A 22,983-nucleotide genomic window follows, 5' to 3' on the forward strand; every position below is an offset into this window, starting at 1 on the left:
GGAATATTCTATTGCCATAAGAAGTTCCTGTCTGGAGTCAGAGAGATAGGGAGCTCATCCCAAGTCTGCCATTCAGCTGTGTGACTTTAGATATGTCACTTAACCTCTCTGAGCCTCAGTTCCCTCCTGGATAAAATGGAGATAACTGATGGCTACCCCCTGGGGTTGCGTATTAAAGGGGGTCATGTCCATAAAGTGTCTGCACAGTGCCCCTGCACAGACTGTTTAACAAAGGGTAGCTGTTGTTATTGGAAGATGACTATTTGATAGAACCCAGAGAAAGAGTTCCTGATTGCAAAGGATGAAGTAGCATCAGGAAGTATCAGCTTTGTATCTTGAAGAAGAGCGGGTATCTTGACTCCTGGTTTATTTTTATTACAAATTCAGAAAAGGGAAAATGAACCTCTGCCACTACTATGGAGGAATCCGCCAAAATGCAAAGGGGGTAAACCTCTTCAAAGGGGGTTAAATTCGCCTAAAGCCGAGAGGAAAATGCTGGCCAAGCTCACACTCGCAGCCGAGTATCAACACTGGGGTGTCTCCAAGGATCTGGAAATGCACATTTTTTGAGGCCTGCTCTGCGACAGGGGTTTTATAACCGCAAGTTCAGAATTTTCATCTCCCGCTTTAGGGGGGGAGGTAATCTTCCCAAGGTCATACGTTAAGTGACCCGATATGGCAGGTCCCCAGGCCCGTGCTTGTCACCACTGCACCTTACTGCCTTCAGCTGTCCCGCCGGGCGCGGCTCGGGTGAGGGGTAGGCGCCCGAAGGGCTGTGGGATCGAGGGTCTCGGAAGGGGAGGGCTGGGCCAGCGGTGGTCGCAGGCCCCCCGGGGGTGGCGGGTCGAGGGTCCTGGCCTACCCGTTCCTCTCCGGGAGACCCGCGGCGCGCCCCGCTGCGGAGCCCTCCTCCCGCCAGCAGGGGGCGCCGAGGAGAAGGTGGGCGGAAGGCCGTGGGGCGCAAAGCCGCCGCCGCTCCCTCCCGCAGTCGGGACCAAGGCCGCCGCTCGCCCACGCGTCCGCCACGAGGCTCCTAGACGCGGCCGAGGCGGGATCTGGGATCCCGAGGCCCGGCGAGAAGTTCATCCCGCAGCGCCACCGCCCCCGTCCGCGCCTGCCCGGAAGCGCTGGCGCCGAGGGGGCGGGGCCGGGAAGCGCTTCCGGGGGCGGGGGGCGCGGGCTGGGGCGGCAGCCGGAGCGGCGGGGACGGGCCTGGCGCCGGCGGCGGCGGAGGGGGCGCCGCGGGCGGGCGATGTGAGCGCGGCGCTCTCGGCAGGTGAGGCGCGCCGGCTGGGGGCGGCGGGCGGCGGGCGAGGAGCCGGCGGAGCGGGCGGGGCCGGGGGCAGCCCTCGGCCGCTGTCCGGCTCCCTCTGGGCGCGGCGGGGCGGGCGCCTCCGCGCCTGGTCAGTCCGGCGGGCCGGCGGGTGGGCGGGCGGCGCGGGCTGCAGCCGAGGCCGGGCGGGGTCGGGAGGCCCGGGCACCTGCTCTGGCCAGGCGCTCGCCCCGGAGTCCGGGCGCCGCTGGCGGGGCCGAGGGTCGCGCGCGGCCAGCTGCCCCGGGCTCCCCAGCCTCCACCCCGGGCGTCTCGGGATCCCATGCTTCCGGGCGCCTTGCCCCCAGGGGCGCTCCCCCTTTGTACGGGGAGGCCGGATGGTTGAGTGCCCTGGAGAGCCTGGCCGGGCCGCGGGGTCGGCCCTGCCGGTGGCTGCAACGGACCCCCTGCCCCACGCCACCGCCTTTCTCCAGGTAAACAGGCGGCGGCGCGTCCTGCTTGGCTCTAGACGTCTCCATGGTCACTCTCGCCCTCAGTCGGTCCTGCCATTACGGAGGGCCGGGCTGGGGTTAGCCTCGGGGTGTAAACAGTGTCATTCTAGCCTGGGCGGCTGTGCTTTAGGGCGGCACTAGTCTGGGAGTTGTCTTGAGGCTTTCAGCAAGCCTCTACCATGCTGGGCCTCAGTTTCCCCATCTGATCAGTGAGGGTTTTAGATTAGCTCTCTAATAAAAAACTATAGATTAGCTCTCTAAAGACCCTTGTGGGTCTGCCAGTCTGTATGTGTCTGAAATTGGAAGGGCTGTCCCTGGGTCAAGATACTGGGCAGTTTCACTGAAGACTTTTTGCAAATGTGGACTTTTTAGCCACTTAATACACTTGGTTTCAGACAGGCTTTAAAATGATTCCCAGAAGTGTTTCTAAACCTTACCTTAATCATATTTCATCCCTTGTTTTTGTCCCTAGTAGTAGTCAATCACATCCCGCTGAGTTTTTACATGCAAAATGTTTTTGTTGTTTATATTTGCCCATTTTCTCTTTGTTCCTTAGTCCAGGCCCTCTTTGCTTCACATCTGGATTATTGCAACAGCTTCTTAGTTGGTCTGCGACTTCAGAAGTCCCCCACTTCCCCCCTCCTTCCTTTATGCTAATGCCAAACTTAGTATAGGAAGTCAAAAAAAGAGTTGAGTGCTTGCTTGATTATTAAATGTCAAGATGCTGTTCCATGTGGTGGGGGAAAGTATTGGAAGACCCATAGCCTCCAAGCAGCTTTACACTGGGTGCTGAGGCTTTACCTGTGAAAAGGTAATTGATTGATGAGACAGGGCTGTGTGCTGTAGAATTAAGAAGGAGAGATGGAGGTCATTGGAGGCTGAGTGGTCAGGGAAGGCTTAGCGAGGAGGCATGATTTGAGCTGGCTGTTAAAGGATGAGTAGGATTCAGATAGGAAAAGAGAAATCAGGCCCAGTGATCCAATGGAGTTGGGGAATAGACCAGTCTCCTTGTAGAGAAGTGTTCATATAGGAAAGGGAATAGGAAGAAAGATTGGTTGGGCCTTGTTCCTGAAAGAGCTTGAACACTAGGCCAAAGTTAAAACTATTCTAACGGCAGTGGTGAGCAGCAGGAGACTAGGGGTGGTTTGTGATAATTTGCAGGAGGGGAAAGGAGAGGCTTGGGGCCAGGAGATCAGCTAACAGGCCATGGCACTGAGTAGTGTCCTCTTGTCTGCCCCATTGTGTCCAGCCATTGCCCACCCTATTTTTTTAAGACTGTCCTTGGTTTGGCCCCTCCCCACCTACCTGAACCTATTCCCTGCTTCTCCTTCTCCCGTCTGTCCTCAGCAGAAGCAAGTTTATGACTGCCTCTAGGGCTTTGCTCCTGTTGTTCCCCCTTCTGAAGTGCTGGCCTCCTTTTTCTTCTCTATGTAAATTCTCCATTTCACTTCCTTCAAGCCCCTGCTGAAGATATACTTCCTCCAGAGGGTGTTCCCTGACTGCCCTACCCCCATGCCTTTGTGGCACTCACAGTCTAAAGCTCAGGATTCAGCATTTGTTCCTTGGTTATTGAACTTGTTCTTGTCCCAGCTGGAGTGGGAGCTTTTTGAGGGCATGGTGTCTTAATACTTCTTGTGGGGCCCTGGTGGTATCTAATACGGTAGCCGGACTTTTATAAGAGATACTCAAATACTTCCTGATTCTTGTTGGTAAACAACTTAAAAAAATTTTTTTTTATTTCCCTCCTTTTTAAAGGGGAATCTGTTATTAGTTACCAGCTTTCTCTGTTATATATCACTTATGTCTAATGCTGCCATTCAAAGTGGATGTTTTCCGCTTTCATTCTTAGAGTACACAGAGCATAAAACGAATCTTTGAAAGATTAAAAAGTTTACTTTTGATTATGGGAAAGAAAAAAGTCATGTAATTCTTCTGTTGGAGACTGTGGGGAAAGAATCTCAGCTTTGGAATCAGATAGGCCTGGGTTTGAATCCCAGCAAGGCTACTTACTAGCCTGTGAACTTGGGCAAATTGTATAATGTCTCTGAGCCTGTCTTCTCATCTATAGTGTGGGGATAATAAAATCCATCTCATAGGGTTGCTAAGAGATTTAAAATTAAAAAAAAAAAAAAAATATATATATATATATATATGAAGGAGGTAGCAGAGTTTGTAGCTCCTATTAACTGCTCAGTACATTTTCATCATCATCAGGTATAAATTTGTCAAGGTGGAGAAATGAGTTGTGGATTTCTACATGTCTCTGGATCCTTTCAGTTGAAGCACTTGTTGAAAATGTCAGTATCCTGAATCTAGAATGTTTTCTTCCCATTCATTTTCATGTTACTTTAGTTGAAATTCTGCTTCATGTTTTTTCAAACTTAATTGTGTCCATTTAATGTTTTATAGCTGACTGCTGAATTTAGCTTAGTGAAGGTCATCAACTGAATGCAGTTTAATATCTAATGGTTATTTTCTGGTTGATATTGATGGCACGGAAAACCTCACGGAAGAAAGCAATTCAAGGTGAGCTTTTCTAATCCTTCTGTCCTAAGAGGGGGGACTTGTGTTTCCCAGGCCCAGTGTCCCTGGAAATGCCAGCAGTAAGCAGATGAGATGCCACTTATGGACATTTTTGAGTTCTTGGCCTTAAGAAAGCTTACTCATTCCTTTACCTGAAATCTACCTTTCTCAGTTGGGATGAATTCATGAAACATCTATTTACCCGCTTCATAGACAGAGGTAAAGAGATGTTTTTGGACAGAAAGGACATCATGCAGAAAAATGGCTGCAAACTACTCAAAGTACAACACAGTGTAAACCCTTAATTATCATTGTGTTGGTGTAATGATACATCCTTAAATGAGAATTCTCTTCCCAAAGATCAGTAAGAGTCCGGCACCAGTAAAAACCCTGCATCTCACCAGTGTGCCTGAATTAAAGTCTTACCGGAGATAAGAATTCCCACTCGGGGTATTGACAGATCCAGGTTCAAATCCTGGGCAGTGACCTTGGTTTGGGAAAGGTTCTTCGTCTCCCTGAGTTTGTTTCCTCATCTGTAGAATGGGGATAGTTGCACTGTCTGTGTCCGAGTGTTGTCATGAAGTTTCAGTGAATAGGTGAAGAGCTTCCTTAGCATGTGGTACACAGTAGGAGTGTAACTATTAGTCGTTCACATTGCAGGTGAGGTTAAAGAGGCCATCCCTACCCATCAGGACAGCTCGGAAGAAGCTTCTGATGTTCTGCATTGACTGAAAGACAAACCCCACTGTCAAACCAAACCATACTCTCAGAATTAGTGTAACTGAGCAGACTTGGAGAATGTTAACGCCTTGGTAGGAAATCTTAACAGTTTGGATAAAAATGTTCTTTCAGGCTCACATGAATTAATGCAGTAAGAACTCTAGACTTGTTTTCTTTTAAATTAGGATGAGTGCTTCATGAATATCCATCACGGAATGCCATTTTATTTATTTTTTTCGTGCATTGGGTTTCAGCAGCACCAGAATGTTTTATGCAGCCCTGGTGTTATTCGGCTGCTGCTTTCTAAAGGATTAGATTGTAATTCATGACAGCTCAAGTTTAGTTTTGATCTAGACCCAGGCAGAAATACCTAGAAAAGTTATTTTTATATAGTTGTTACTGCTGTTACCATGCCTGCTGTCCCTAGTGCTTCCATCTGTGGTCTTTTTCATGACTTTTTGTATGGAATGGAAATTAGAGATCTGAGGTCTTCCGTGCCTGATAGAGGAAGCCGAGGTTGAGTTGTGGCTCTGGTGTCCGCAAGTGACTGAATCTAGCAGGTGCAGATCTGGGTTTGGAATCGTGAGCATCTTGATTGAGAATAATGGGTACCTCTGGTGCCTTAAACCACTACCAGATTTGTAACCTTGCTTTCTTTTCTTAGAAGTGTCACTGGATATTTTTAAATGAAGCGGAGCAAATTAGAGTGTTTATGGGTTACATGGGGATGAGCCACTTTGCTAGATTTTAGCCGCTGGAAGGGATGGTCTTGGGTCTTCAGCAGGAAGAATTGAGAGCTGGGGGTGTAGCGATGGTGGCAGCCGGGGATTTTGAGCCCCCAGCTTGGTTCGGGTTGAGTCAGCTGACGTGTGCGGAGAGCCCCTCTCTCTGCCAGACACAGTGCTGGGCTCTGGGCGCACGGTCCCTGCCCTCAGCCCACGGCCGAGAGTGTGTGCTCAGCAGCACATTGCCAGTTGCTTGGATGTTATGCTTGTGCTTTTGTTCCAGTTGTTGTTACGGGGAAACACTTCCAGGGTTTTCCCCAAGAATGTTGTAGAGGGGACTGCAAAGCCCATGTGGGTGTTTGCCCAGATGGCATTTAAGTGTCCCCTCTCTCATCTTCAGGCTCTCTTCAGAATGGGTTAGCAGCGCGGGAAGTTATCACTAGTCTACATTCTGGTTTTCATTGTTCGGTTCCCTTACAGCTTTAACAGAACGCCCGATGCAGAACCTTATTAATGAAATGTTGTGTTGAGGAGAGGGCTAAGTGTGGGTGTTACCTTGTTCTTGTGACCATGTTCGAGTACCTCTCATAGGAGCAAAGAGCAAAACTTTTCTGCTCTCAGCTAAACTTCTTTCTGTTTCCTCTCTCATCTTACCAGATCAGTTCTCAGTACAATTTTTGGTTACTCCCAAATCAGCATCTGATGTTTCCGTACAGCTCCCCCCTCGCCCGCCCCTTCCCACTACCTGTCAGACAGCTCTACACAGATACCCAGTGGGCAACCCAGACTCCTCTTGTCTGAGACTGAACTCACTTGCCTCCTAGAATGGATAGCATCCTGCAGTCTCCCAAGTCCTGTTGAGTCCTTCTTTGGACTCGTATTCAAGTTGGCAGCTGCCAGTATTGAGTTAGGGTTTTCTAATCTCGTGTTCAAGGCCCTCCACGTCCCGACGGTGGTTCTCCTCTTTGCCCTGTCACCCCTGGAACCTGGGCCCCAGCCACTACTCCAGACACCTTTCACTCCTTTATTCCCTGCGCCTGCCATCCCTTCTGTTTGAAGTGTTCTTTCTGTTCCATTTGAAATGCAAAGCCCTGTTCACATATTACTAACACCAGGAAGCTTTCCTTTGTTCTATTTTGATTTTTTAAAAAAAGTCTTTTTGGTCAAGAGTAATCAGTCTTGTCATTGCTCCTCATAGTTCTTTGTTTCTGCCTCTATAATTGTCTGCTTGATACACTAATTATCCACTTGCAGCTTATCTTTCTCTAGATTCTTTGGTTTACAAAATTATATATTTTTAGGTAGACTCTCACACATGTCTTAAAAAAACTTTTGGTGAGAATAATACAGCTATGTGATAAGACATTCAAAGTATAAAATGAAGCCTGTTTCCCTTCCCTCTCCCCAGTCCTTAATCCTCATTCCCAAAGTCACTGACATTAATAGTCTCATGTGATTCTTTCCAGAGTGGATACAGCACTGTATATTTATTCTTTTAAGAAAAGTACAAGAAAAGAATCCCACATATGCATACATAATTGTTCTTTATCATGCTGGTTTGGGCTAAGTAATAGAATGCTTTTTATATTGAAGCATACTGATCTATCTATCCGTATTAATGGCTGTGTAGTGTTTCATTGTTGATTTTTTGTTTCTGTTGTTGTTGTTTTGAGCCAGTCTCTTGATGGATTTTGAAGTTCTCCTTCTCTCTCTTTTTTTTGTTATAGCAAATAAAAATGCTTAGTGGGCATCCTTGTTACATATATCCTAACATACTTTTGTAAGGACTGTATATTTGTACGATCGATTCTTAGCAGTTAATGGTGGACCAAATGGTGAATGCCTTCTGCATTTTGATCGATCTGACCAGGTTATCCCTTAGGATTACACTTGCCAGTTCTTTTTAAATATGTGCAAATCTGATGGGTCACAACTGGTATCTCATTTTTTCTTTCTCTAGTTCACATGTGTTTAGTCATGAAGAAAGCTAAACATATTTTCATGTGTTTTTGGTTATTTGTCTTTTTTTTTTTCTGTGAAATGTTAATTCCTTTGCACCTTCTTCCATAGGATTTTCTGTGTCATCCCAATCTGATTGGTTTATAATATAAGTTAAGGAATTTGGAACATAGCCCATTGTCAAATGCGCATGTATTTTGCCTCAATATGTCATTCACTTTTGGGTTTTGCAAAGGGTATTTTTTTGTCCTATTTGTCAGATGTATTGGTCTCTGCCTTTGTGGCTTCTGGGATTTCTGTCATGCTTGGAAAGACCTTTATGTCATTATTATAAATAAATTCATCCATGCTTTTTTTCAGCTAATTTTTGGTGAAAGTCAAGTCTTAAAAAATATTGTCATAAGAACATACTCGCATTAAATGGAAAATAATAGGACCCTCTTTCCCTTCCCTGGTGCTAAGAAATCGGTAAACAGGCAACACCTTTGAAGACTCGTGTTGCTTCCCTTAACTGTATTTTCTTTCCTTTGAGCATCTAGCGTTGTCATGTGGGAGGGCAGTCGTTACCTGTTCAACCTTTTGCTCAAACTCAGTGGGAGGAGCAGGGCGAAAGGAAGAGCAGAGTATCGATTAACTGGTATATCTCTTCGCCCCTGTCAGGATCAGTCCTGTCTGCTAGACTGTGGCTTTGCTGTCTTTGCGAAGTAGCTTTTTTATTCTAAAGCTCCTTCAGGTAAAATGCATTTGTTCTTAGTGAGCTTTGGAACCCAGATTAGGGGTAAGATTCCCGTGTTGGATTTCAGAACAGGGTCTTGTCCTGACGCATGGGTGTGGTGAGATGTTCTGTAGCTTTTTTGGGTGGGATCTTGCGGAGATTTCAAGCAGCTTTACTAACTAAGCCTCGTTGTCACGTGCTCTTGCATCGGATCTTAGTTTTCTTTTCAGAGCACACATGCATGTTTATCTCTAGGACCCCTCTCCTGACCTCAGGTCTGTGGGAGGAGCATCCCAGGCTGACCTGTGCACAGGTCATCCAGTGTGGCTCTCCCCTGTGGCTTGTGGCCACAGTGCCTCGCTGTGGAAACGTCTTCCCTTCTCTGGTTGCCCAGTGGCCTTCACTCCCCAGCGTGCATCCGTTTTCTTCCCGAACCTGCTCCTTCTGCACTCCTCGTGGTTCTGGCCTACCCCTGGCCTGCTGCTGGCCTTGCTGCTGGCCTCGGTGCTTGGTCAGTCCTGGATGGCCCCTCCCAGGCTGCTCTGGCTTTTTGAACACCAGTCTCAACGCTGCTTAGCATTCTGTTGAACTTGGGCTGAACCTGTGTCTTGGCAGCGTCTGCTCTGTGACTTCCACCTTTAAACACCAAAAGGACCAGTTACTTGAGCTTCAGGCCAGTGGTTTCTAATTAATTGAGGCTGTAGCATGAAGATGGCTGTTTATTTAAAGGGGGTAAGGGTGCCTGGGTGGCCCAGTCGGTTAAGCGTCTGCCTTCGGCTCAGGTCATGATCTTGGGGTCCTGGGATCGAGCCCCACTTCGGGTTCCCTGCTCTGTGGGGAGCCTGCTTCTCCCTCTCTCACTCTGCCTGCCGCTCCCCCTGCTTTTGCATGCGTGCCTGCCAGGGTAAGGGGCTCTGATGGGGAAAAGCTGTGCAGGTGGAAGGCATACTATTCCTCAGCTGCAGAGCCACCTGGGACCTCCCCCCACCCCCCAAAAGCCCTTACTTCTCTTGGAGGTTTTGATCTAGGAAGAAGGTGCTGTAGTAAATTCCTAGAGCTGAAATTGTTCAGTCCAGTCACCGGGGACATGCATTTGTAATTTTGATGGCTATTAATAAAACACCCCCTGCTTCCCCTTCTCCATCCCCTTCCTCCTCACAGAAGCGGTAGGAGCCCTTGGCAGCATTAGGGGGACGTTTACCACTTGTCCCTGTCCCTTTCCCTGGCCACCACACTAGGGCAGGAATGTAACCTAGGGCAAGCTTTCTTCTCATCCTGCCTTTTCCTCAGCTCTTCCTGACTTCTGCTGGTCCTGCTGTTCCCCGACGGTAAATTAGACAAGGATCAGGAGTTACTGTGTCGGAAGTGTAGGTGGGCAGACTTTGCAACAGTCCTGGGAAAGTTAGCCTCTTGGAGTCTCCGTTTCCTCATTTCTAAAATAGGGGTAAAAGTACCTCCCTCGGGGGAGGGCAAGAGGATTCAGGGGAGTAGTGCCTGTAAGTCCTTTATGACATGCCTCTCCTGTGTCAGGCATTCAGTCGGTGTTGGTCATTGATGATGATGATGGTGGGCTTTCCCAAGGAAGGGAGAAGGCTGAAGGGTGTGGGAGGTGGCAGTGATCCCCTTTTATCGTTGTTGAGGCTTGTGTGGGGGTGGCTGGCCACAAGGAAGGGGATGAAGGAAACCAGTGTCAGGACCGCTCCCATCAGATGTGGTCCTTCCCAGTGTGGGCAGAGTCTCACCAGACGACCTTGGCAGACGCTGTGTGTGGGGTGAAAGCTGCTTCCAGGGGTTGAAAGTATTCTCCCATTAAAGACATTAGCAGAGCAGGAAGTGTGTGTGTCCATTGGTTGAGTGAGCAGAAGAGGACTATGAACAGGTTGAGGAGCTGACAACTAGCAGCCCCCTGCAACTAAGTCCTTACCACGTGTGCTTTTTTTAAAGAGGTATTTCACCGGGGCGCCTGGGTGGCTCAGTCGTTAAGCGTCTGCCTTCGGCTCAGGTCATGATCCCAGGGTCCTGGGATCGAGCCCCGCATCGGGCTCCCTGCTCGGCGGGAAGCCTGCTTCTCCCTCTCCCACTCCCCCTGCTTGTGTTCCCCCTCTCGCTGTCTCTCTCTCTGTCAAATAAATAAATAAAATCTTAAAAAAAAATAAAATAAAATAAAAAAAATAAAGAGGTATTTCACCTTCTTATCCAGAGTGTAGTCTTTACAAACAAACAAGCGGAAAAAGTGTTGTTAAAATAAGTATTAATGAAAGAAAAAAGTATTAATGGTATCGAAGAAAAACGTCCAGCTGATATATGCTTGTTTTTTAAATTCGAAAATAACAATGGAAATATCTAGTTTGGGGATGGCTTCTTGCTTAATATAATGTGACAGACCTGTGATTAATCTGCTGAGTTAAAGAATACTGATTCTGATGTATTTAGTGAGAGGAATAATTAAATTCGTTACTGTCTTCTGAAGCAGCTGCAAACTTAGTCGAGATGAAAAACTAATATATAAATCACTTCTCTGCATTATCAAAAATGATTTTCATTCCCACATCTGAGTTGGGAGGAATCTGCGGTAAGCCTATATCAAACTGCAAGACTGGGAGCCTTATTTGTCTTTGAATTCCCTTTGGTTTGTGCATGCAGAAGATTGAAATTGAATATTTCCTATACATGTAGAAAAATAATTTAAATTTCCAGCCAGTATGCCATTTAGTGATTGCAATTAAATGTAATATTTGCAGTATATAAGACAAAAGGCTAATTTCCTTAATTTGCAAAGAGCTCTGACAATTCAATAAAAAATGCAAATACAGGCAAAGGATATGAACAGACAGTTCCAAGACAAGTTTAGACAAATTGCCATTAAACATGAGAAAAGATGATCAGCCTCACTTATAATTAAATAAAAGCATTTCAAAACCATGAGATGCCATTTAAACTGATCAGTCTGGCAAAAGTGAAAAGGTGTAATGCTCATTATGGGCAGTTATGGGGGGACAGGGACTTCATGTGCTATTGGTGAGGGTAGCTGCCACTGCCTTTGGGACACAGTTGGTATCAGTAGAAATGAGCCCATGATCCCAGCAAAGTCTTCTGCTTGGAGGAAAAAGCATGGCTATTTAAATTTTTTTCCTGTTTAGGGTATTAATTGGGGCCTGGTTAAGTACATTGTAACACAGCCTTCCATGGAGTACTCTGAAGTTGGAAAAGATAATGAGGTAGATGAGTTTGTGCTGATGTGGAAAGATTTGAAGGTGTATTAAATACATTACCAAAAAAACCAGAATATAGAACAATTTATGCTGATACGTGTTTGTAATTTTCTCTGAAAGAACACTGAAAACTTATCAGTGATTACCTTTGGGAAGAGGAACTGGGGAAGAGCTTTGCTATTCATTTTATATCTTCTGTACTAGGATTTGAAGTTTGTGTGCATATATTTTATTTTAAAGATAAAACTAATGAAACGTTGACCTAAGTTAAGTGTAGGCCCACTGACATTCTGTGCAGGGGAGGAATCAAGATCTACAAGAAACCAGTGAGGAGCCCATGTTGGGAAACTGCTGATCTAGAGGAGTGGGTGATCATATGTGAACTTGATTGTCTCTTGAAGAGGTTCTGACTTACTTTACCCCCGGACCATTAGACCTGACAAATCAGGTTGTTGGGTGTAGAACTTGTGATTCATTATGCCTTTTGCTCCTTTAAGCTTGGTAACGTGCCTAGGGCTGAAGTTACCTGCAGATTCCCTGTGTGTAAGACTTTTAGAAGCCTCTTACTCTGGAGTGTTGCTTGTTAGCAGCTCTAGGCAGAGGGCTTTGAATCTCATTGTCACAGCCAGAAGGAGGTGTTAATGTAAAGGAGAGGAAAGTGAAGCACTTCCCTTCTCATTTGCAGAAAACTGGAATCCCTCTCTTAGGTGTTAATCATGGTCTTTGGTTTTTCTCTCCAGTGATTTTCTTTCAAGTGTAGTTCTCTGCTTTTCTTCTGAGAAGATAAAAAGCCACGCAGAGGAGGAGGAGGCCTCACCAGGAAGCTAGATTCAGTTGTAGACTATTTCAGAAATGCTTCCTTGTTTGCTCTTTTCTGCTGGTTTTTGCCCAGGACTGTGCATCTTTCAAAAGCCTAAGCCCACCTTCCTTTTGCCCCTTAATTCCCAGAGTCACTGTTTACACACCCTTGTGTCATGCCAGGCAGTATCTGTGTTTCTAGAAGGCAGTCTGATGTAGTTAGGGCCACAACCTCCCGAGTCAGACTAAGTTCATCTTTTAACTGTGGGACAGTTTGGCAGTATCTGAACTGCTTTTCCACAGTTCCTTCATCTATAAAATAGGAACAATCATAGTATTTCCTTCACAGAGTTGATAAAAGGGTCAAATGAATATATATAAGGTGTTTAGCACGAGGTAAGTACTCATTTTATGTCAGCTTTTATACACATTCAGTGCATGAATTTCCCTCATTTAATCATGACTGCGATTGTGTTGGGCAGTAGTTCTTCTGAGACCTTTTCTAGGTAGGAAATCAAAGTTAACTGACTTGTCTAAGATCATATGGCTGTTTAAATGTTCATTGTTATTATTTTTATCAGAAAGTGGCAGAGCTAGGATTCATAGCCAAGTCTGCCTTCAAAGCCACCATCCTGTCCCCTAAAAAAAAAAGTCTCTTATAGCTAACCGTGTTGCTATGGGCCTAGCAGCCATTGTGCTGAGTGCTTCCTACCTTTTTTTTTTTTTTTTTTTAAAGATTTACTTATTTATTTCTTTGAGGGAGAGAGTGAGCACGCATGCGCGCATGTTTGAGCACAGGGGGAAGGACAGAGGGAGAGGGAGAGGGTCCTAAGCAGACTCCGTGTTGAGCCCGAGGTGGGGCTGTGATCTCACAACCCGAAGCCAAGAGTCCGGCGTAACCGCCTGTGCCCCCCAGGCGCCCCAGTGCTTCCTACTTCTGCATGCTTGTATTCCTCATAACAAGCCACGAGGGCAAGGACTGTTATTCCCATTTTCAAGATAAGAAAACTGAGACTTGGAAAGTTTATGAAGTACCTCACCCAAGTTTTACAAGTGGAAAGCAGGTATCATTTGAACCCAGATCTGACTCCAAATTCATGACGATTTTTATATGATCTTTTCCTATCTTTTAAAAACTGGATGAGGGGACACCTGGGTAGCTCAGTTGGTTAAGCAGCTGACTTCAGCTCAGGTCATGATCTCAGGGTCCTGGGATTTCAAGTCCCACTGTGGGCTCCTTGCTCTGTGGGGAGTCTTGTTTCTCCCTCTCCTTTTCATGTTCTCTCTCTCTCTTTAATAAATAAAATCTTAAAAAATAAAATAAAATAAAAACTGGATGAGGTATCCTAAATTTTTTTTAAATGTTACTTTTTTTTTTTTTTTTAAGATTTTATTTATTTATTTGACAGACACAGCGAGAGAGGGGGACACAAGCAGGGGGAGTGGGAGAAGGAGAAGCAGGCTTCCCGCCGAGCAGGGAGCCTGATGCGGGGCTCGATCCCAGGACCCTGGGATCATGACCTGAGCCGAAGGCAGATGCCCAACGACTGAGCCACCCAGGCGCCCCTAAATGTTACTTATTTTTAATGATATATTCAGATAGTTTAGAAATATGTCTAAAAAGATTCATTGAAAGCTAATAGGGCTTCCAGCTACCCTGGAGGCAGTAGAGGTTATCTGTTTTTGTGCATCATTCCAGAAATAGTCTGCGCATATCCATGACGTGTATATATTGACACAGCAGTGTGTGTGTGTGTTTCACGGTGCTTTATACAAACACCTATATACGCTTCTGCACCTCACCCTTTTCCTTCAGCAATATACCATGGTGATTATTTCATCAATATGAAAAGAGCTTCCTTGTTTGTTTTTTCTGGTTGTACAGTAGTCTTAAATATGGATGTCCCGCAAGTTATTAACCACGCTCCTCCTGATGGGCATGTAGTCTGTTCCAAGTCTTTTGTCGTTTTGTCCAGTGCTGTAGTAAATTCCTAGGGCTAAACTTCCTCGGTCATGGAGCATGTGCATTTGTAATTTCAATGGACGTCACTAAAATGCCCTCCAAAGTATTGGCTCATTTTACACCCCACCAGCAGCGTCTGTCAAATTATCATCAGCAGGGATTTTAAGACATTTTTTGTTTTACTTTTTTTTTTTGTCATTCCCAAGTAATAAATGTTCACTGTTAGAAGTACGGAAAATACAGGAAAGTACGAAGAAGAAAGTAAAAACATTTTTAATCTTACATAATGTAACCATTCTGTATATATCTCTTAGTATTTGTATGTATATTTAATATCTGTATATACATACATAATTTTAGAAATATCCTACTTTTGTTGTTACCTGATTTTTTTAAACAGCCTTACTGAGGTATAGCTCACATATCATAGAATTTGGTCATCTTAAGTGTACAGTTCAGTGATCTTTAGTAAATTTATGACCTTATACAGCTATTACCATAACCCACTTTTAGACCATTTCCCTCACCCGTAAAGATCCCTTGTGCTCATCTGTAGTTGATTTGTTACCTGATTTTTTGCCATGTTATTACATATTCATTCAGCAAATATTTATTGAGTGTCTACTATGTGCCAGGCAGTAATCTGGATGATAGTTTATAAAACAGATAAAAGGGGTGCCTGGGTGGCTCAGTTGTTAAGCATCTGCCTTCGGCTCAGGTCACGATCCCAGGGTCCTGGGATCGAGCCCCGCATCGGGCTCCCTGCTCCGCGGGAAGCCTGCTTCTCCCTCTCCCACTCCCCCTGCTTGTGTTTCCTCTCTCACTGTGTCTCTCTCTGTCAAATAAATAAAATCTTTAAAAAAAAATAAAACAGATAACAATCCTTGCCCTCTTGGGGCTTGCATTTTATAGAGTTAACTTTGTATTCTTCCTTAACATCAGTTTAAATAATGACATAGTATTCAGTATATAGGTGTGCTGTGCTTTAATAATTTCCAAGAAGGTGGACATTTCGGTTGTTTTCATTGTTTTGCTATTGTAATTGAATATACTTATGGATAAATTCTTGAGCCTATATCCGTGATAGAGAAGTGTGCAGTCAAGAGAAATGCCTGTCGTGAGGCTCTTGTCATACTTGCGTACCAGGAGTACGGGAGAGCGCCGCAGTCCCTATAGCACTACCAACTGGGTTTAAATCTTGCCAATTTGAGAAAGAATTGTGTCTCATGTTAATTTTTATTTGTTTGTTTATTGATGTTGTTAAGCACTTTATCTGTGTTTCAAGACTATTTTAATTTCTTTTTTTGAAGCATCTGTTCATAGTCTTTTGCCCATTTTTCAATTGTTAAATTTGCTTTTATTGATTTATAAGAGTTTTATACTTCTTCACCATATACGTCGTATTTTTCATAATTTGTCTTTTGTTCATTTGTTTTTGGTCAAAAGCCATTTTTTAGATGTGTAAAAGGTCTTCTGTGGTTAAATCTCTGTTTTTCCCTCTGGTATCTGTCTTTGTGTGCTTAGTCAGACCTTCTCTAGAAGTTTTTTTGGGGGGTATGTGGTGGAGAAGGGCTCTAACTTTATATATTCGTATTATCCAAGCAGCCTCGCTTTCAAAAATTCTTACTTTTTCACTGATTGGAAATGGCCCACAGGGCCCATCTGGTCTGACTTCCACCTACCTTGACAGCCTCATGAGGCCTCTGTCCTTCCCCTTGCTCCTTCCCCCAACTGTACCACAATTCTCTAACACCTCTTTCCTTCCTGCTCAGGCTCTCCTCTCTTTGTGTCATTCCTTTTGTCTGCAGCACCTCCCCGCCCCCCATTACAAAAGATCTCATAGCCCTTGTCATAGTTTATAACAAGAGAATTTGAGCTCACCTGGACCCCTTGTGCCTGGTGCGGGGAAGACAGCATATACTCACAGTGAGTGAAGTCTAGCGTGATCATACATTTTGACATCTGTATGTTTGGCTGTTTTTTTGTGGTGTTTTTTTTTTCTAAAATGTCTTCAGTATTTATTCTTCTAGATCTACACTGTCCACAGTGTGGTAGCCGCTGGCCACATGTGGCTGTTGAACACTTAAGTGTGGTTATTTCAAATTGAGATGTGCTGTAAGTGTAAAAGACACATCAGATTTCAAGAGTTAGTATGAAAAAAAATGTGAAAGGTCCCATTAACTTTCTAATAACCTAGTTATTATAATGAGTTATTAGAGTACTTAACCAGGTTAAGTAAAAATGTATAAAATTTTAATATTTTTATTGTTAATGGAACTGCTAGAAAACACTACACAGGTGGCTGGCATTATATTTCTGTTGGACAGCAGTGTTCTAAGATGAATTTTAAAATCATTTTGTGAAGTTAATAAGGAAGTACTTCATTGGACTGCATTATAGTCATAAATTAATTTTGGGGGAAAGTGTCTATAGCATGGAATCTTTCTGAAGCGTGATATGTATCTTCATTTATACATGTTTTTGTCCTTATTAAAGTGTTACAGTTTTCTTCTTGTAGATCCTGTTTTTTGTTTATCACCCAGGTATTTTATAGTTTCTGTTACTGTTGTTGGTTGTGACTTGTCATTATCTTACCTAACTGGTTTTTTATGTAGAGTAATTTTTGAAACGCTTCATTTGCTAGTTCCTGCTTCTAAACAGATTTGTTCCAGTGATTCCCTTGTGTTTTCTGTGTAAATAGTCCTGTCTGCCTTGAATAGTAATTTTACCTCTTCTTTTTTAATGGCTCTGTGCCTTAATTTTCTCGTCTGTGGCTTTGGCTAGAACTTCCAGAACAATGTTAAGTAAGAGAAGTGATGGGCAGACAACCTTGTGTCCTCCGAGGGACTAACGGGAATGCCTCTACGAAAGTGTTCACTGGAGTGTGCACCAGGGAACACTAGTTCTTGGGAATATTTATATGTGTACCTTGAGAGAAGAGTTACACGCTTAAATGAGTGTGCAAACTGCTGAGTTAAATAGAATTCTTGTCTGCAGCACTTTTCAGGTGGGTTATTAGCTTAAATGAGTGTGCAAACTGCTGAGTTAAATAGAATTCTTGTCTGCAGGACTTTTCAGGTGGGTTATTACCCTAATATATTGTATAATCCCTAGGAGGTAGGGACATTGAGTCTAGCGCATGGGCTTGTGTGCTCCTAAATACATTTTGGGAAATGCAGATACGATGTTTCCTTTCTAAGGATGATGTCGCCATTGGCTTTGCAGTAGGTACTGTTTATTACATTAGGAAAATATTCTCTTCCTATTTTTTCCTTACTTTGAAAAGGCATTTAACTTTCTAAAATCCACTTTTGGCATAGTTTTGATTTGGCCATATGGTTTTTCTCCTTTGACTTACTGATGTGGCAGATTATATTTATACATTTCCTAACATGTAGCCATCCTTACATTTGGTCACAATATATTATTCTTTTAATAGGTTATGTTTCCGAGTATTTCCTTGAGGACTTTAAAATCTGTTTACTTAGGTAAAGTTGACAGTCGTCTTCTTTATCCTATTCACCATCTTCTGGTATCAGATTTATGCCATATAAATTGAGATGCTTTAATTCTTTTTTTTTTTTTTTTTGAGATGCCTTAAATGTTTCAGCATGCATCTAAAACAGTGTGAACGGCCTGAAGATCATTTATGCTTTGGCACTTCTGTTTCTTTTTATTTAATTCTGCCAATTTATGTTATTCTAAAAATATGTCCGTTCCGTACAGATTTCAAATTGATTTCAATCATAAATCTAGGATAAATAAGGGCACAGTGTTCCTCCTTAACTGAAATGTTTTAACTCGGATTCTGACATGATAAAAAAAATTCTGGTGTGATCTAGTCACACTAACTGGTTGATCCTTTCCTGCGGGCGTCAGATTTAATTGCACGTTGTTGTGTCTTATCATTTTAAATTTTCTCTGCAATTATATGCTGTTCTGTATTCATTACTTTTTTGCTTTCTTTGGGTCTAATTGGTTGTTTTCTGACCTCTTTGATTTTATTTATTTTTCTTCTTTGTTGTTTAATGATAAAAACTTTTAAGGCACTGACTTTCCCTGTTAAAATTTATGGTTTCAAAATCCTCAACATTTCATTTTGAAAAATTTCAAATATACAGAAAAGGTGGATTTTACAGAAAACACCTGTATACACCCACCATCTGCGCTCCACACATTCCTGTGTTTGCTTTATCCCCTATATATCCATCTCTTTTTTTGGATGCATTCTCAAGTAAGTTGAAGACATAATTAAACTTTACTCCTGAATCTTTCTTGCTGCAGATTTGATGTGAGTTTTCTTTTTTTCTAAATAGTTTTATTCCTTTTTGATTTCCTCTTTGATTCAGTGCTTGTTCAGAAGGTGCTTAAATTTCTATTGGTTGAATTTTAACCACTAAAATATAATTATTAGATCTGATTTTGTTGTGTTTTGGTTAGAGAGTGCAGCCTGGGCTGTATCCACTTCCATGGTTATGAGCAGTTTGGTGCATTGGGTTCTTGTGAAGGGCAGCCAGCCTGTCCAAGGTGTGTGCGCGCGCCGTGAGCACTGCTGGACAGTGATAGGCTTGTGATATGTCCATCACTCTTGGTGCTTGTCCTGTCTAAAGCTCTTCACTGAAAGGGTCAGTTGCCAACCCAAAAGGATATAAAGGTGTGCAAAACTGAAGGGGAAAAAAACGCACATCAAGACAACTCAGATTCTAAGCTAAAAAGGGTTTAGCTGCATTCAGTGTATCCCGTGTGCTGTCTGCTTGAAAAACACCAATTGGAAACACACTAATAAGGCAGAACATTTTTTAGACGAGTTGGCGTATTTTTTACAAAGTATTCCAAATCCTCGGAAGTAGGTGAAACAGGGAAATATTTTTCCTAAGAGGATACCAAATTCTCAATCAGCTGAAAAGGCCCTGCTATCTATAACATGTTATAATTTTGATGAAGATGAACGTTAGGCAGTTGGGGCACTAGGCTGATGGATCTTTAGGTTATCTGACTTTAGGTGAATTGACCAAGACCAGTGAAAGACTGAAAATAAGCAAGAGGAAGAATGCCCAGGTCGACCCTCGGAGGCCCAGTAGCTGCAGTGGTGGTGGTGATGGTGGTGGTGTGATTTTTGCAAGCTTGTGTTTATGCCACTTGTACTGAGTGAGGAGTCACTGGTGAATTATGAAACTCTCTCTTTCTGCAGATTGCGCTTCATGTCAGTAGAAATGGACAGCAGCAGTTTTATTCAGTTTGATGTGCCCGAGTACAGCAGCACTGTTCTGAGCCAGCTAAACGAACTCCGCCTGCAGGGGAAACTATGTGACATCATTGTCCACATTCAGGGTCAGCCATTCCGAGCCCACAAAGCCGTCCTCGCTGCCAGCTCCCCCTATTTCCGGGACCATTCAGCATTAAGTACCATGAGTGGCTTGTCAATATCCGTGATTAAAAATCCCAATGTGTTTGAACAGTTGCTGTCATTTTGTTACACTGGAAGAATGTCCTTGCAGCTGAAGGATGTTGTCAGCTTTCTGACCGCCGCCAGCTTTCTTCAGATGCAGTGCGTCATTGACAAGTGCACGCAGATCCTGGAGAGCATCCATTCAAAAATCAGTGTTGGAGATGTTGACTCCGTGACTGTCGGCGCTGAGGAGACAACCGAGAGTCGTAATGGAGTTAAGGACGGCAGCTTCTTTGCCAACCCGGTTGAGATCTCCCCTCCGTATTGCTCTCAGGTACGGCAGCCCACCACGAGCAGCGACCTTCGGATGGAGACTACGCCCAGCAAAGCTCTGCGCGGCCGCTTACAGGAGGAAGGGCACTCGGACCGAGGGAGCAGTGGGAGCGTTTCCGAGTACGAGATTCAGATAGAGGGGGACCACGAGCAAGGGGACCTGCTGGTGAGGGAGAGCCAGATCACCGAGGTGAAAGTGAAGATGGAGAAGTCGGACCGGCCCAGCTGTTCCGACAGCTCCTCGCTGGGGGACGACGGGTACCACACGGAGATGGTGGACGGGGAGCAAGTTGTGGCCGTGAACGTGGGGTCGTACGGCTCCGTGCTGCAGCATGCCTATTCCTATTCCCAAGCAGCCTCACAGCCCGCCAGCGTCTCCGAAGCTTTCGGAAGTTTGAGTAATTCCAGCCCGTCCAGATCCATGCTGAGCTGTTTTCGAGGAGGGCGCGCGCGCCAAAAGCGGGCTTTGTCCGTCCACCTGCACAGTGATCTGCAGGGCTTGGTGCAGGGTTCCGACGGCGAGGCGATGGTGAATAACCCCGGGTACGAGAGCAGCCCCCGGGAGAGGAGTGCGAGGGGACACTGGTACCCATACAATGAGAGGTTGATCTGTATTTACTGCGGGAAGTCCTTCAACCAGAAAGGAAGCCTTGACAGGCACATGCGGCTCCACATGGGCATCACCCCGTTTGTGTGCAAGTTCTGTGGGAAGAAGTACACGCGCAAGGACCAGCTGGAGTACCACATCCGGGGCCACACTGACGACAAACCATTCCGCTGTGACATCTGCGGCAAGTGCTTTCCATTCCAAGGCACCCTCAACCAGCACCTGCGGAAAAACCACCCCGGCGTCGCCGAAGTCAGGAGTCGCATCGAGTCCCCCGAGAGAACAGATGTGTACATGGAACAGAAACTGGAAAATGATGCATCGGCCTCAGAGATGGCCCTAGATTCCCGGATGGAAATTCACACAGTGTCTGATGCTCCTGATTAAGATGGTAACGAAGTGCACCCAAACAAAGCACATTAATCAATGCATATTTGTGATTTGCTTTGTTGTAATCTTTGGTTTTCCCAACCATCTGGAAATCTCTCGGTCTCTTGGCAGTTTTTCTAAGGTTTCTGGAAGGAACACTTCATTGTGTTTATCCTTTCCCCCCGCCCTCCCTCTCCCAAGGAGCTCAAAGCATGAAGGGCAACGTATCCAGGGAAAACACAGGCTGACAGTATTCCTCTTTGGCTGAACTCTTAATCCAAAATCTGCCAGTGATTTAGCTATGCCAACTGGGTGACCCTACATTCTCTGCCAAGAGGCATACTCTCTTCGTTGTGTGCGCTGGCACCAGTGCATTTCCATGGAGAGAGACCAGGATGCCGTCAGCCGATACAAATGGGTAACCTTTTCTAATTTAAAATTACTTCTAGGGGGTAGTTAGACAATTTATATATATATATATAATAAAGCGATTATTATATATATAGTATATATACATTCTCAAATTTGATTTTATTCTGGTTGAGGTGAATGTAAGAGGAATATATAATTTAATACAATGTGAACAGGGCTTTTGACTCTGTCTCGTCCCTACCTGATGTTAGGGTTTTGCCCCTTTATTTCCCTTACAAAAGAATGTTAATAGGTTTTCATATATATTAATCATTGTGTCCAAAAGCAAGCAAAGCAAATCACAGTGTTCATAGCTCTGCTTCATAACAAGTACATAAACCAAATGCCATAAAATGTATTCAACTCTAGTTGGAAACCGTTTGGAATTTTTGTTTGTTGTCCAGTAGGTAAGCTGGATGACCCGTGGTGCTGACCTTTTTACATATTGTAGTGTTATATTAGCCAACCCCAAAGGAGCAGTGGTTTTCAATGTTTTTACTGGCTTACGAATCTACCTTCATTCCGTACTGTAGAAACATACATACCAGGTAACTAAATCGAATCACTCTACCATGAGTTAGTACTCGCACTAAAGGAAAGGGATTTGTAGTTCTGTCTACAAAATTCTCCAAGCAGTGTTGTGGGTTTTTTTTGTTTTTGTTTTTGTTTTTTTTCCCTCTCTCTCTCTTTTCAAACAGCTAGTTCAGGTGCACAGCAACTTTTCTACATGCAGTTCCCAGGGAAACTGCAGAACTTGGAATTTGTACTTTTTGTAAAGATATACTCTATGGGAATTGCAAGCAATATCTCTATCTTAGTATTGTGTGTGCTAACGAGAGCAGTGGCTCCCCCACTCTCAGTGTTTCCTGCTTAAAGAAACCAACAGTCGAAAAGCCCTCTACGATACTCTGTGTGTCACCAAATCTGTGTGTGTCACCATTTTTTTGGTCACGTGGTGCTATTTCTATGTTCTGTATCTTTTAGGTCAGTATAGTTGTAGAAAATGTGAAATCTAATGGTCATAGTGAATTACAGGTTTTTTTTTTCCCTCTCTTGAGTTTGTAGCTTGAAGAGAGACCTCAAAATCATGTGCTGGCAAACACATTACTGTATGAGAACACGCCTGAGTCCTGTTTGAGTAACGTTTTGTGAGCGCTTTAGGAGATGTCTTCGGTTCTGTATCTTGTTTACCCGTGTGCTCGTAGTAAACCAAACGGGCTTGCCGAGATCTCTTCGGTACCGTACGCTCCCCCGGAGGAGTCTGTCAGCAGTCGGACGGCGCCCGCGGAAGCTCTGCCCGACAACCTTGGCCCTGAGACTCGCGGCCCGTGCGTCTCCACAGGGGAACAGCACAAACCACCTAAAAGCAACACAGACACGAAAAAGACCAACCTCAGAGGCTAGGAGTTAAAGGAATACAAAAATAGACGTTTGCTGGTTTTCCATGCTTTTTTGGCTCTTAAAATACCAAGAATGGTGGGGGCCTGGGGGGGGG

At 44.5% G+C, this 22,983-nt stretch overlaps 1 protein-coding gene across 2 annotated transcripts; it reads left to right on the forward strand.

Moving 5' to 3' along the window:
- The first annotated feature begins 1,232 nt into the window (after nucleotides 1–1,232).
- Nucleotides 1,233–22,941, forward strand: ZBTB34 (zinc finger and BTB domain containing 34). 2 transcript variants are annotated; one of them, XM_032418736.1, is made up of 3 exons: nucleotides 3,935–4,061; nucleotides 4,174–4,290; nucleotides 19,571–22,941. In XM_032418736.1, the coding sequence occupies exon 3, from the start codon at nucleotides 19,581–19,583 to the stop codon at nucleotides 21,093–21,095; it is 1,515 nt and encodes a 504-aa protein (XP_032274627.1). In that variant the 5' UTR covers nucleotides 3,935–4,061; nucleotides 4,174–4,290; nucleotides 19,571–19,580; the 3' UTR covers nucleotides 21,096–22,941. The 2 variants fall into 2 exon arrangements, with proteins under 2 accessions (XP_032274628.1, XP_032274627.1); XM_032418737.1 differs by lacking the exons at nucleotides 3,935–4,061; nucleotides 4,174–4,290 and adding an exon at nucleotides 1,233–1,276.
- The last annotated feature ends 42 nt before the right edge of the window (nucleotides 22,942–22,983 follow it).

Source organism: Phoca vitulina, unplaced genomic scaffold (assembly GCF_004348235.1).
Source record: "Phoca vitulina isolate PV1807 unplaced genomic scaffold, GSC_HSeal_1.0 scaffold21, whole genome shotgun sequence".
Taxonomy (NCBI): domain Eukaryota; kingdom Metazoa; phylum Chordata; class Mammalia; order Carnivora; family Phocidae; genus Phoca; species Phoca vitulina.

Bases quoted from the DNA above. Each gene is read 5' to 3' on its own strand.
- ZBTB34 (XM_032418737.1), top strand. From the start codon at position 19,581: ATGTCAGTAGAAATGGACAGCAGCAGTTTTATTCAGTTTGATGTGCCC.